General features: G+C 51.6%; 1 protein-coding gene across 1 annotated transcript in view; it reads right to left on the bottom strand.

The window, feature by feature from the left end:
* Positions 1 to 12,536, bottom strand: part of GOLIM4 (golgi integral membrane protein 4) — a 44,332-nt gene that overhangs the window by 12,915 nt on the left and 18,881 nt on the right. Inside the window, exons 13-18 of the mRNA XM_021712545.1 lie at positions 12,078 to 12,157; positions 10,486 to 10,595; positions 8,275 to 8,442; positions 7,588 to 7,656; positions 2,898 to 2,978; positions 2,214 to 2,356 (exon numbers count right to left, since the gene is read on the bottom strand). Of these exons, the coding sequence (XP_021568220.1) occupies positions 2,214 to 2,356; positions 2,898 to 2,978; positions 7,588 to 7,656; positions 8,275 to 8,442; positions 10,486 to 10,595; positions 12,078 to 12,157 (651 nt within the window). The remainder of the gene's footprint in view (positions 1 to 2,213; positions 2,357 to 2,897; positions 2,979 to 7,587; positions 7,657 to 8,274; positions 8,443 to 10,485; positions 10,596 to 12,077; positions 12,158 to 12,536) is intronic.

Raw genomic sequence — 12,536 nt, 5'->3', positions numbered from 1 at the left:
GGGGGGGGGGGGGGGGGCGGGGGCGGGTCCTGTGCACACAGGCTTGAAATTGGCGTCGATAATTTCCTGCCTCAATGTCCGAGGCTGTGTGCTCTGACTGCCAGATGCTTTCCAAACCACGCTTGCAGATTACCGGCCGTGTGAGTACGGATGCAGTTTTCTGTGCTCGTTACATGCCACAAATAAACGTGTCCTTTTCCCTTCTCATTTTGTCCCTGGTGCCAGGTCCTCTGATCTACTGGCTACATCAGTCACAGACTGACGGGCAGGAGAAACTCAAGTGACTCTGTTTCTGCTCCCCTCGACACCGTGGCTTGGTGCAGGCTGATCAGCTCTCCCCGACACAAGCTGGAATGGTCCCGTAATTAGGTGCCAACCCAGAGCTGAATGGTTGCAACTGCTGCTAGCCTGGGGGATTTAAGATGTTTCTGATTCATCTTTGTGTGTGTGCAAGTGCCACTCTCTTAAATTCTCTTCCCCCAGAGCTAGCTCCAATAAAATAAAAACTTTTAGTTCTTTCTTTACAAAATGGGGAAAAAATTCACAGGCAGATCCAAGCAGAGAAAGATAAGGAAAACAGGAGCAGGTTGGGCATTTTATGGTTCATTAATTTATGTTGCTACCTCTCACAGTTTTTCTTTCATAAAAAAGAACGGAGGCTGTCAGAAGATCAGAAACTAATTTAAAAAATCACATACTTCAAAAGATTTGCCACCTGCTCTTTTTAGCTTTATTGACTATTATCAAGTTTCAATATGGTCCGAATAATTAAATACTGCAACTGGGACATTAAAAATACAAACTAATTGTATTTACCAAAATAATTGTATTCTGAATATTATGTACAATATTATACACTTTACATTACATAAAAGGTTTTTGTACATAAGGGTAAGATGTATGATTATTGTAAATCCAAAATACATTTGAACGGAACATTCCTATGCAGACATACACACTCACTCAAACTGGGATAATCAAAACCATATATGAGTGTGGTGGTTAAACATAACGCTCCATTCATCTAATAATGGTAGAAAATGAAATTTTAAAACTTAATCTGAGAGTATTCTTACAAAACCACACACATACGAATCATATAATCTAGTTCTATGTATTCAAAGATCTTTATGCTTGTGACTGAAATTCGTCTCCCTTTCACAAGAAATTTTGTGCTTCTTATTTAAAAGGATTTATAATAATTCATAGCCATTAAAATGCCTTAAACAGGCAAAAAGCTTACCCGATTCCAGTAAATGGAAAACTCATGAGGGTCTATCATATACCCAGGCATACTTTCGCGTCTCGTTCTGAAAAGTCACCTGGTTACACCGTATCGTTTGTATGCCTCCTGATTCGTATCTGTCATCGATGTGATTCCACCAGAGGCACAGAGCTTGAGAAGGAAGGAGGTGACTGCAGGGAACTAGATACTGACAGAGGACAGCACCAGGTGACTTCAGAAAAAAGCACTGAGAACGGGTGCTCACCCAGAGACCACCACACAGACACGCCGAGTTAATTTTGAAGCAAGTCACGGTTAATACGCTGATGTGGCCATACCTTGTTTGGACACTGACACATCTGATTAGGCCCGGGTTACTGCCACAGAAGACTTAGCATCATCATTCCTCTCAAGCAGAACCACTGCGATTGTAGGCAACATCAAGCGTTCCTCCAACTGTCCTGAAGTGTCTGGGGAACAACTGCTTTCTGGTTGGTGTCCCTTGGCATGTGAATCTCGCCCCAGAGCCACAGGCTGGGGAGAACTCTCTCGGAGCCAGACACTAGAACTCTGGGGGCAGCCATGAGCCCACGGGACATCCCCCCTCCCCCCTTCTGGAGTCCTGCACTGTGGCGAAGGCTAATTCGGGACACCTGGAGCGCAGAAGCCAGGAAGGCACCAAGTCAGATCACACACAAACTCAACGCTTTCTCCAGCATCGCGGAATCTACAAAAAACGGGACCGGCGCCTAAGGTCCACGGGGCTGTTTTCTTTCTGTTCACGTCTAGCTCAAATATAAAATAAGCTCTAGCCTAAGTTACCAAAATATATTCATACAAATGTACGGGCGTTTCTAATACAAAAGCTTTGAAAAAGTCTAAACCCTAACATCTTATACTCCGATGCCCGCGAGTTCAGCAGGCAGGCTGAGGTCTGAGCGGCTGGCAGGGCCCACTGGTGAAGCCTTGTCTGGAGACGGGCGGCTACATTTCGGCTTTTCCGCGGGGCTTCCTGGCACCCGCCACCCGGTCGTCCTCCTCGTCCTCCTCCTCATAGTGCTCCTCGCGGCCAGTGGGGCGGCTGTCCTCGCGGATTTCCTGCTCTTCGCCCTCGTTGGTCTTACCCTCGGCCTGAATGTGAAAGGAAAAGCAGAAGCCAGGAGGCAGGCTGTGGAGTCAGCCCGATGTCACCCCTCGACACCAGGGACAAGGAAACAGGGAGAGGCGAGTCTCCAGGCAATGGTGCTGTCCCCTCTCCACACCTCGTGTTGTCATGATGTCCCCTCAGCCTGGGTGGACCTACTCGATCCAACCTTTTTACTTTGCAGATAACAAACCTGAGCTTCAGAGAGGTTAAATTTTTAAAGGCCGCTCAGCTTGTTGATAATTATTAGAAATATGATTAGTGCCCGCCTAGGTCTGATTTTTTTTTTAAGGCTCTCACAATTGGGTGTACCAGGCATGCTAACCATATAGTTAATATAGGCAAGTTGTCTACAGAAATTAGTGCAGAAAGAATAGCTAAAAGTTGCCATTTTTTGTCACCTCTAATTCATTTAAGCAACAGTTGGAGGCGCTGGTGCCCACCGGTACCCGCCCCAGACACACACACCCACCTCCCGAGCACCTGAACACGCGCACAGGCACCCACGGCCCACGCACGCACACATACATTCTCGGCATTGTCTGCGTAAGGCTCCTCGGCGTCACGTTCCAGCTCCCTCTTCTTCTCCTCAGTCAAATCCTCCTGGACCTGAGACAGACCATAGATGTCGCGTGACATCTTTATCATTTCAACACTCGGCACAGCAGACTGACTTCCAAAAAGTTCATTCAAAAGAGCGGAAACAAGGTTATGCAAAACATAAATCTGAAGCGACAGAAGGTGAGGGCTTAACTTGTGTGTCAGGTGTGAAAAAATGGATAATACTATTTCAAAAATCAATGGGACGGATGCTGAATCGATAACTGGTCTGTCTGAATTTCCGATTTCTCTGCGTGTGGGTTCACACTTCAAGTATAACACACCCGAAGAAGTTTCACTTACACCATCCAAAGTTCCCCTTTTCCAAGTGGGAGGGAAAGTGGAAACCCGGAAGTTCTAGGAAGGTGGAAATTGCCTTTCTCCCTCTATCACGGTCCTCTGTGCCCAGGCACATGCTGAGCACACTGCTGCATGGCCTAAGGCACACTGGGAAGGCGGGTCACTAAACACGAATACAGGCAAACAGACTCTTCCATGAAGGTCAAAACAGAGACACCACTGCCTGTCGGCCAGGAGGGGAAAACTGATGTCTCTATTCTATAACAAATTTCTCTGTTTGGAGATACCTAGGAAACAGAATTTGGCCACTGTAATTTCTTCACAAAAGTCTATTCAACTACCTCACACATCCATCTCCTTAGTATTCTAATACAATCTTTCTGTTTTAAGAAGTTTTCCCTTATACACACTATTATTACTGTTTAATTGATCCCAATAATTGACCCCAAAATGTAAATCAAAGACAGCATGCAAATATTTTTGTGTGTCCCATTTCTGGTAGGGCCAAGGCTGGGCATGAGCTCAGATGCCCAACCCTCCCTGGCAGAGGACATCACCTAGATGACTGTTGCTTAAAAGAATTAGAGGTGACAAAAAAATGGTAACTGTTAGCTATTCTTTCTGCACTAATTTCTGCAGAAAACTTGCCTATATTAACTATATGGTTAGCATGCCTGGTACACCCAATTGTGGTAGCCTTAAAAAAAAAAATCAGACCTGGGCGATCCCTAATTATGTTTCTAACGATTAACAACAAGCTGAGTGACCTTTAAAAATTTAACCTCTCTGAAGCTCAGGTTTGTTATCTGCAAAATAAAAAGGTTGGATGAAAACCAAAGACCTTTCATTTTCTGTGTGTCACTGGGACGTCATGGGGCCCTTAAGACCTTGGCAAGAAAGTCTCTAGCAAATGGGCACAGCTACCCAGATGGAGGTTGGCCTTTCCAGGGCACTCACAGTGGGCTGCCCAAAACCACTCAGAACAGTGTGGTCCTGAACTGCCAGCCCAGGCGTTACGAAGAGCTCGCACCTCTCAATTCCACAACAGACAAGACCAGATCCTCCAAGGCAAGGTCAGGTCCGAGACTTGTGTTTGTCACGCTCTTCACGGCGACCTTGGCCACAGAGAAGACTGAGAACCACTTCCATGTAACACAGGGGAGCCTGGAGACCAGGCGATGATCAGCCTGTTAGGTACCGTCTTCTCCACCCGTGGAACCTGCTGTGAAACCCTCACGGGGCTACCCGGTGTCAGGATGAGCTTAGGTTTAAGTGACTCTTTAATTTAGGAAACCCACAAGTAAAAATGTTGCAATTTTCCAGACATGTGGAGAAAACACAATTAGGGACATTTTATTATTCTACTAACATATTTTTCATGTTTGGGGCAAAGTAATTGGAACTCATCTTAAAGGCACGATGGAAAAGGAACGTGGTGGCATGGGGTTTCTAACTGATCCGTGAAAGAGCGGTGTTTCTAACCAACCGTCACACCTCTGCCTGTCGATTTCCGTGAGGACTCATGCCAGCAGCCGCCAGGCTTGTGTAACGAGACGGCACCTGTGCCCACCCCCTTCCCCGCTGAAGCCCACATGGTGCTGTCACCGCGGGTCACCCACTGGAGCCCAACGCCACAGGCGTTTAGAAACAAGGTGACAACACAGCGCTTGATCAATAACCAAAACAGAATGAAGCGGACGCCCTGAAGACAAGGTGGGCCTGGCCAGCTCCCGCCCTATGCGCCCCACACCAAGGTCATCACGGCTGGCCTGGACTGCAGGCTGAGCCTGAGGGAGGCTGCGGCACAGGGATCCAAGATGGGAGGGATATGACTGACCAAAGGCCCACGGCAACACGGGGCAGGCACCAGGCTTGCCGAGTGTGTTGAACAGGAGAGTGCCTGACAGGGTGCCTCGGGGCTGGTTCTGGTATAGCAGTGCGCACACTTGGCAGCTGTGGGCGCACACTTGGCCATCGAAGATGGGCGAAGACCGGGTGCTTTCTCTCTCCTGAGCATGACTGCCTTCAGTTCCATTGGGGAAATTTAGGCATTTTTCAAGCAGTCACTGAAGCAAGTTTTTTGAACATTTAAATAATCATAAGCATTCACAGCACTTGTTGGCACTGTTGTCACTAATCTCGTTTGCTCAGAAGCAGGTGAAACACTGGAGACATGCGCAGCTTGAGGAAGGGGTCAGAACCCGCGCGCCTCTCATTCCAACAATCCCAGACAAGAGGCAAGGAACACTGGGCATCCCTCTTATGCTGATGCCTATAAAGACTGCCCCACTGACCCAGGGAAGAGAGGGCAGGCCAGGGCACTCTTCCTCAGTTCCACTTGTCTGGGTCCTGCAGAGGTCAAGCCTGTAAGCCTGCCGGCTGCATCTTGGAACAAGGATTGCCCGGCAATGTGAAGTTCCTCCCAGAGCAAATGCTGGCAGTTAGACTGTGGGCTGGACAAGAGGGGAGTGTCGGGGGAGGGAGGTCTATCCTGGCTGGCAGGAGGGCTGCGAGACTCAGGTTTGAGGAGATGAAAGGAAGCACAGTGCCCTGGCTCTCACGGCCTCTGGGTGTCCAGATGCCACCGCCCACACATGCAGCCTCGCAGGCCACCCCACGGTGCTCCCACACCCACGTGCCTCCAGTGCTCTCCCTGCACAGCCAGCTGAGGGCTGCAACTCTGTCACCAGCGCCTTGGTGGCATCTGGGCCCACCCCATCCCGCTCAGGGAAGACCCGCGGGTAGTGGGTGGAACTGGGAGACACTGGGATGGACGGCTCAGGAAGGAACACAAGGACAGCCTGCACAAGGGGCGCAGGTTCTGGACGTGGGTGGGACCCAGAGCCTGTGCGGGAGGGGGCTGGAAACACAGCAGTCAGACCTGGGTGGCACTGTGTAAGACACAAGACAAGCAGGTACAGAAGAGCACGCGCCCCTGGCCCAGGCTTGGGCGGGAGCAGTGGCCCGGGGGTGGCCGGGTCTGGGTGGTGTGAGCCCATGGCCTCCTCCCTTGCCCCAAGTTTCCCGTTCCCTCTCGCCTCTGTCTTTCCCTCCTTCCTTTTCAGATGCTGCCCGCATCTCGATATTTCTCTCCTCCACCTTGACTGATTACAACACCCAGGTGACAAGGAGTCAGCAAACACTGATTAGACCTTCAAGTATCCCCTTCTGAATTTTTCTAAAGGAAGGTGAACCTTTTCTCTTCTGATCCCGCCAGGATTCCTGGCATCTGATGTCAAGAAAACAAAGTCACACTCATCTAGGCGTCCTGGTATAAGCAGCCCAGATGAAGAAGCCCTTTTTCTTATCTCCGTATTCAAGGCTGCGGGTTTCTCTACTGCTGGTCTTTGAGAGCAATGCCCTTTCTGTCCTGGCCCAGGCACGCACAGCTCGCGGCAGTCTGGCTAAGCTGAGGCAAGTAGCGGGGGCGGGGAGGGTCGGGCAGAGGGTGGGTATACGGGCCCTGTCGGAAGCCAGAGCACGTACATTCTGAGGTCTCCTGGGGGTAGACCTGTGCCCACTGACAGGCAGCCGTGCTCTTAGGAGGGGCACCGGGAACAGAGTCGCAAATCTGATGACACCTGGCTGGGAAGTGGCTCTGAGCCAGGGTTGTAACTGCGGAACTATCTATTGGGCCACAGAGACCAGCCATGGGGCCTCAGCCTAACTGGTATCAGACTCCCAAGTGTTGCTGTGGTCCACATGGCAGGGTGCTGTGGTAACGTGGCAGCACAGATGGCATCCCCTGGTCACCTACAGGACCGTGGCACACGACAGTTCTGGAACTCTAATGAACCATAAGAAGCCAGAAGTTGGCAGCAAAAGTAAACTAAAAGGAGACATGAACTAAAAAGTCCTGTCCTGGTGCATTTTACTCAGTGGAGCTCCTTGCGTGTCCTTCCTCCCTAATGTGCCACGCTTAATTAAGATGGGCTCTGATGAGGAAAAAGGCCAGGAGAGACTACTGAGTGTCCCCTGTGCACATGGCTGGGGGTGTCCTGTGAAGGGCAGACGAGGTGAGTCAGGTTCCCTCAACGTGCAGGGGAGACGAGAGAAAATGCTCCTGTAAACAACCCAGTCACCTCAGCCCACCAATCCTGGAAAGCCAAACGTCTTCCCAACACTTCTGGGGAGGATCGGAGAGACGGGGTCTGTGGTCCGGCTTTTCCCTGCCAGGGCCCATGTCCCCTGAAAGCCCCCTTCATGTCCTGCAGAAGGCTCCCTGCACATTTCCACCAAAGCGGGCCAATGTCACCACTGCTGAGATCAGTGTGAGGTCAAGGTCAGGGTGACAACCCAGCAGTCCGTCCAGCCGTACCTCCTCCTCCCCCTCCTCCTGGTACTGCTCGTCAGCGTTGTCCTCCTGCTGGTCCGGATTTCCTGCCACCTGCTGAAACGAGAGGGGAGGCTGGGGCTGCCGTTCCCACAGATGCCTCATGTGCACCGGAGACGAATGAGACTCATGCCACGCGGATGGCACACCCCAAGGTGCCGCGGCCAGGAGACGGGTGGCTGCCTCTGATGCGAAGCCCAGGACGCCCAATCCCTCGCTTGCAGCGTAGGTCTCAGACCCACAGGTGTGCCACCTCCAGCCCACGTGACACACAGCTGACCCAGACACCCACAGGTGAGCATTCAACACCCAGAGACTGGCCACCAAGTGCTCCAGGCGTGCCCTAGTTGCTGGAGACCTGCCCCTGCCAACTCTCCCCTCCAAGGGCCTAGGCACGTGCACTAGACGCCCAGAGACCCGCCCCCAGTCTCTCTCACCACCAAGTGCTCCAGGTGTGCCCTAGATGCTGGTAGACCTGTCCCAATCAACACTCTCACCTCCACACACCCAGGAGAGTGCACTTGACACCTGGAGACTCGCCCCTGGCCTTTCTTACCACAAGTGTTCCAGGTGCGCCCTAGATGCTGGGAGACCCACCCCATGGCTTCTCTCACCTCCAAGTGCCCCAGGCATGTACACTAGATGCCCAGATCCACCCCTGGCCGCTCTCACCACCAAGTGCTCCTCCATGTCCGCCTCCTCCTGGTTTTGCTGAGTCTGCCTCGGCTCCCCGTGTCCATCCGGCAAGTTCTCCTCTCGCACCTGCGCAGCTTCCTCAAATTCATCTTCACCTTGGTTGTTGGGGTCATCTGCCGGGTTTATATCCTCCACGGCCGCCCTCTGCGAGGTTTTAACAAAGAGCAGCCACCGCTTCAGAACTGAGGGGCGGTTTGCCATCACTCGGAAGGCCACACGTGCAGAATGTGACACAGCCGTCACCGGCTCACCCAGCTCCCTCCTGCCGAGACTTGAGTGTCCAGCACCTGCCATCAAGAGACCGCCCTTTGCTGGCTTGCCCAGTTATGGCCCTGCTGAGACTTGAGAGTCTCACACCCGCCAACAAGAGAACATTCCTGCTTTACTTGTCGGGAGCTGATGGATAAAATTAAGTGTACACAGCCCATCTTTCCTGCAAGTGACTCCAAAACAGTCCTCAAGACCCCATTGGCACGAGCAACTCGAGCAAAGCTGAACAGACACCAAGAAAGGCAGCTGGCGGAAGTCAGAGGACCAAGGGGGCCGAGCACATCAGTACCAGCTGAGGTGGGAGACTTATCCGGCCAACGGATCTGTCCCTGGCCATACTGACTTTTCTGCAGACACAGCTCCCTCTACATGTGGTTTTGCCCCGTAAGCAACTGGGGCGGGGAGGGACCCCCCCACAAGACAGGGCTTTGAAGAGGATCCAAGAAGACAGGCAAGACAAATGCAAAATAAACGGTCGATTTCTAGCCTGAATCTGGTTTGTTAGCAAACCATGAAACTGACACATGAACTGGCCAGGGATGGGAGAAAAAAAGAACCACGCGCCTCAACTGGCTGACAGGGTTTTTTTTACATGTTACGGACACTCTCGCCTACACCCATCACCCCTCAAGGCGTTCTTGGGGACCGCGTTCCACAAATGCTTCATATCATCAACTCCAAAATTACTCCAACTCTCCACTTCATCTCCCGAGTGCCTTCCAGGTGAAACGCATCCTCACAGATTCTGACCTCAGAGTCTGAGATGGGCAGGAAGGGTAAGGCTTGTCATCGCAGACACGTCCTACAGCCTGGTCTCTCGGCATCCCCAGATGAGACCACCTCACTCAGGAGCCCGAGCACGCCCAGGAGTACACTGCAGTTCAACTCATCTCCTGGCCACACGCTTCAAGTGCAAACGTCACCGCTGCTGGCCACGCAGTCGCCATCACATGGAGCCCCGATGACTCCAAACTCCAGCCTACCATCCTGTGGATCTCCTCTGGTGCATTATCAGGATCCGTGTGAGAATATGGGGAAAACAGGGTATGTTCTCTTCAGGAAAACAGTGTCAAGCAATCTCTGCACAAGTGCACACAGTGCACCAGGTGACTGCAGCCAAGTAGCAAGGGCAGGCCTAGCTGGCACACGCCAACACAACTGCTGAGAGGGGGAGGGGTAAGCATCATGAGTCCTAACTAGAAGGCATGGCAAGAAGGCCAGGGCGTCCCAGGACAAAAATCTGCCAGGAGAGCCGATGTCAGTTTTAACAGCCACCCGCACACAGGGACAGACGCACCAGCTTCACTGGCAGCACTGGAACCACTTGGCTGAACTGGGGTCTCGGTCTTCTTTGGGTCAACACGCAGCACACTGCTGGTCACCCCATGTCTACCTGCTAACACATCTCCATGTCACAGAACACATCTCCACGTCACGGGACCTGGACAGGCCTTTTCACGCCTAAGCTGCTCACCCTTCTCTATCTGCCTGTTACAGCGGCCACTGACAGCTGGGATCAGTCACCCGTCACCTGAGCCCGCAGGCTGCGCTCGAGAGGCAAAGCTCCGCCGCTGGTCCCATAACTGCTTCCACACTTGCCTCGCTCCCCACCATTCAGAATCACCACCTATTTCTCTGCCTCTCGGATGCCCTAGGTTTTAATTTTTTTAAGCTGAAAGTCATCAGAGGAAACACTCTGTGTCCCCTCTCAAGGGTGACCTTTTGCCCGGTCTCAGCCCACACACCTGAACCAAGGTTTAGAGCTTAAACACTGCTCACGCAGAGTTCCCCATCACTTCCCTCCTATGCTGGTGAATAACAGGCACACCTGGGGCAGAGGCTGGCATCAGGTCAGCTTGCAGGTTTCCTCCCCACCCTGTGGTTTCCTGGTGCCGGGAGAGGAAGGGGGACACTTACATCGGCTTCAGGCTCCAGGTCGGCTTCTCGGGGCCCTTGTTCACGAGACTCATGCCGGTGACCTGGGTTTCCCTCTCCGTCATCTTGGTGCTGGCTGTCTCGTTCATAAGCTAGCGAGTCAAAGGAACTGCAATCAGCCCACCGCGAGTCCAATGAAACGCCTCCTTCAGCGGACTCTCCCAGGGGCTGCGATCTCCCCTTATTATGCAAGAAGACAGCAACAATCAAACGTTCCCAGTAAAACAAAGCCCAGTTGACTGGACATTGCTCAAACAGCCAACTAACTTTTGGTATTAGCAGAAGAAACAGTGAGGCTCCCAAGAAGAAACGGATAACGTCTCAGGAAATGGAGAAGCAGCCCATCCGAGAAGCTCAGACCCACACAGCCTGCCACAAGGGCTCTGACTGAGCTGCTGACATCACGGCACAGACATGGCACACGCAACACACACAGACAGCTGCCTGCTGCTTGTTGAGAAAACATTCAGATAAAAACAACTATAGGAGCAACCCAGAGAAGAACAGACTGCTCTCTAAAATAAGTCAGACTCTCGAGGAAAGGCGAAGCGAGCGCTTAGTGTGTTGAGAACGCGACGCAGGTTCCCTCACTGCTAGGCTTCACGCGCACTGGGGGCTCGTGAAGGAAGGAAGAGACAGACATTCTCCAGTCTTACCAGTCGCAGGACAAAAGAGCCTGAAGTGTCACGTGGGAGACAAAAGGCAACCGTTTCCTGACTCTAAGAGTCATGAGTAGCAGGGCTCCGTGGCTCAGCCTGTCATCCCAGCACTTTGGGGGGCTGAGACGAGTGGATTGCCTGAGCCCGTGGGTTCGAGACCCGCCCGGGCAACTTGGCGAGACCTCATCTCTACAATAAATCAAAAACTAGCCGGGCGGGGTAGTGCCTGCCTGTAGTTCCGGCTACTCGGACGGTTAAGGCAAAAGGATCGCTGGAGCCCAGCAGGTCGAGTCTGTGGTAGCCAGGAGCGTGCCACTGCACTCCATTCTGGGCGACAGAGTGAGACTCCAACTCAAAAAAAAAGTCATGAGCTACCATACCAGGCCACTGAGGGAGGCTGTGTGCAATTAATCATTCTCCCTTAAACTCTCCTAGTTTAAGGACACACATCCAGGTGTTAGTGGTGCTGAAAAGACAGTTACCTTCTGCTCACAATCAGAGTGAGTAGTATTTGACATGTTACACACGAGATACTTGCCACAAATGAAAGCTACTCATGACCGAATCTGAGAAAACTTTAAGCCAGGGGTACAAAGATAAGAAGAGTATGTGGAACTTTCCCAAAACATCATCACTTGATGGTAATTTGTCACAAATAACCACTTACTACATAAAAAGCTTAAATGGCAGGGAACATGTTAGAGCAATTTTCACTGCCAGTCTGCACGATTGAGGAAAACGTACAAAAACGCAAGAACACAACACCAACAAAAGACACACGACTCACAAACCTCCCCTGCACATCCTCAGGTAAGCATGCAGCTCACTGACACAGCGTGACACCGGTTCACGGGTACTGCCTGATGTCACCACGCCGCTGTATTAAAACATGCCTCATCTAAGGAGTCTTACCGCCACCTTCCTCTTCCTGGACACCCTGGTCCTCTGCCCCCTGAACGATATCATTATCCATGGCGTCATAATGAGCTTGTTGCCTGCAGGGACACAAGTGTCACAAACTCAGTGACACAAATCAAGTGGCAGAGTTTGACAGGTGTCATCGGAGACGCATCCAACAAGACTTTTCAACACTTTTTCAAAAGACGTGGGAATCTTTCAACAAGCGTACGTGTGTGATTAAGTGTAATAAAGACCCCCAGATACACTTTCAAAAGATACCTCAGAAAGGTGAGATATCTAATGTGAGGCTGGCACAGAGCCTGCTCGTCTGTTTGGAGACCTAACTGTTTTAAACAGAAGAACTATTTTTAAAATGAAGCACTTGGCTTCCAACTTTCCAGTGGCCACGTGAGCAAATGATCTCTCAGTGTCACAGCTTACACACACACACACACACACACACACACGGAGCTG

The sequence above is a fragment of the Carlito syrichta genome, unplaced genomic scaffold (assembly GCF_000164805.1).
Source record: "Carlito syrichta isolate Samal-C Ts95f unplaced genomic scaffold, Tarsius_syrichta-2.0.1 Scaffold303342, whole genome shotgun sequence".
Classification (NCBI taxonomy): Eukaryota; Metazoa; Chordata; class Mammalia; order Primates; family Tarsiidae; genus Carlito; species Carlito syrichta.
This window is presented reverse-complemented; position numbering and strand designations above follow the sequence as displayed.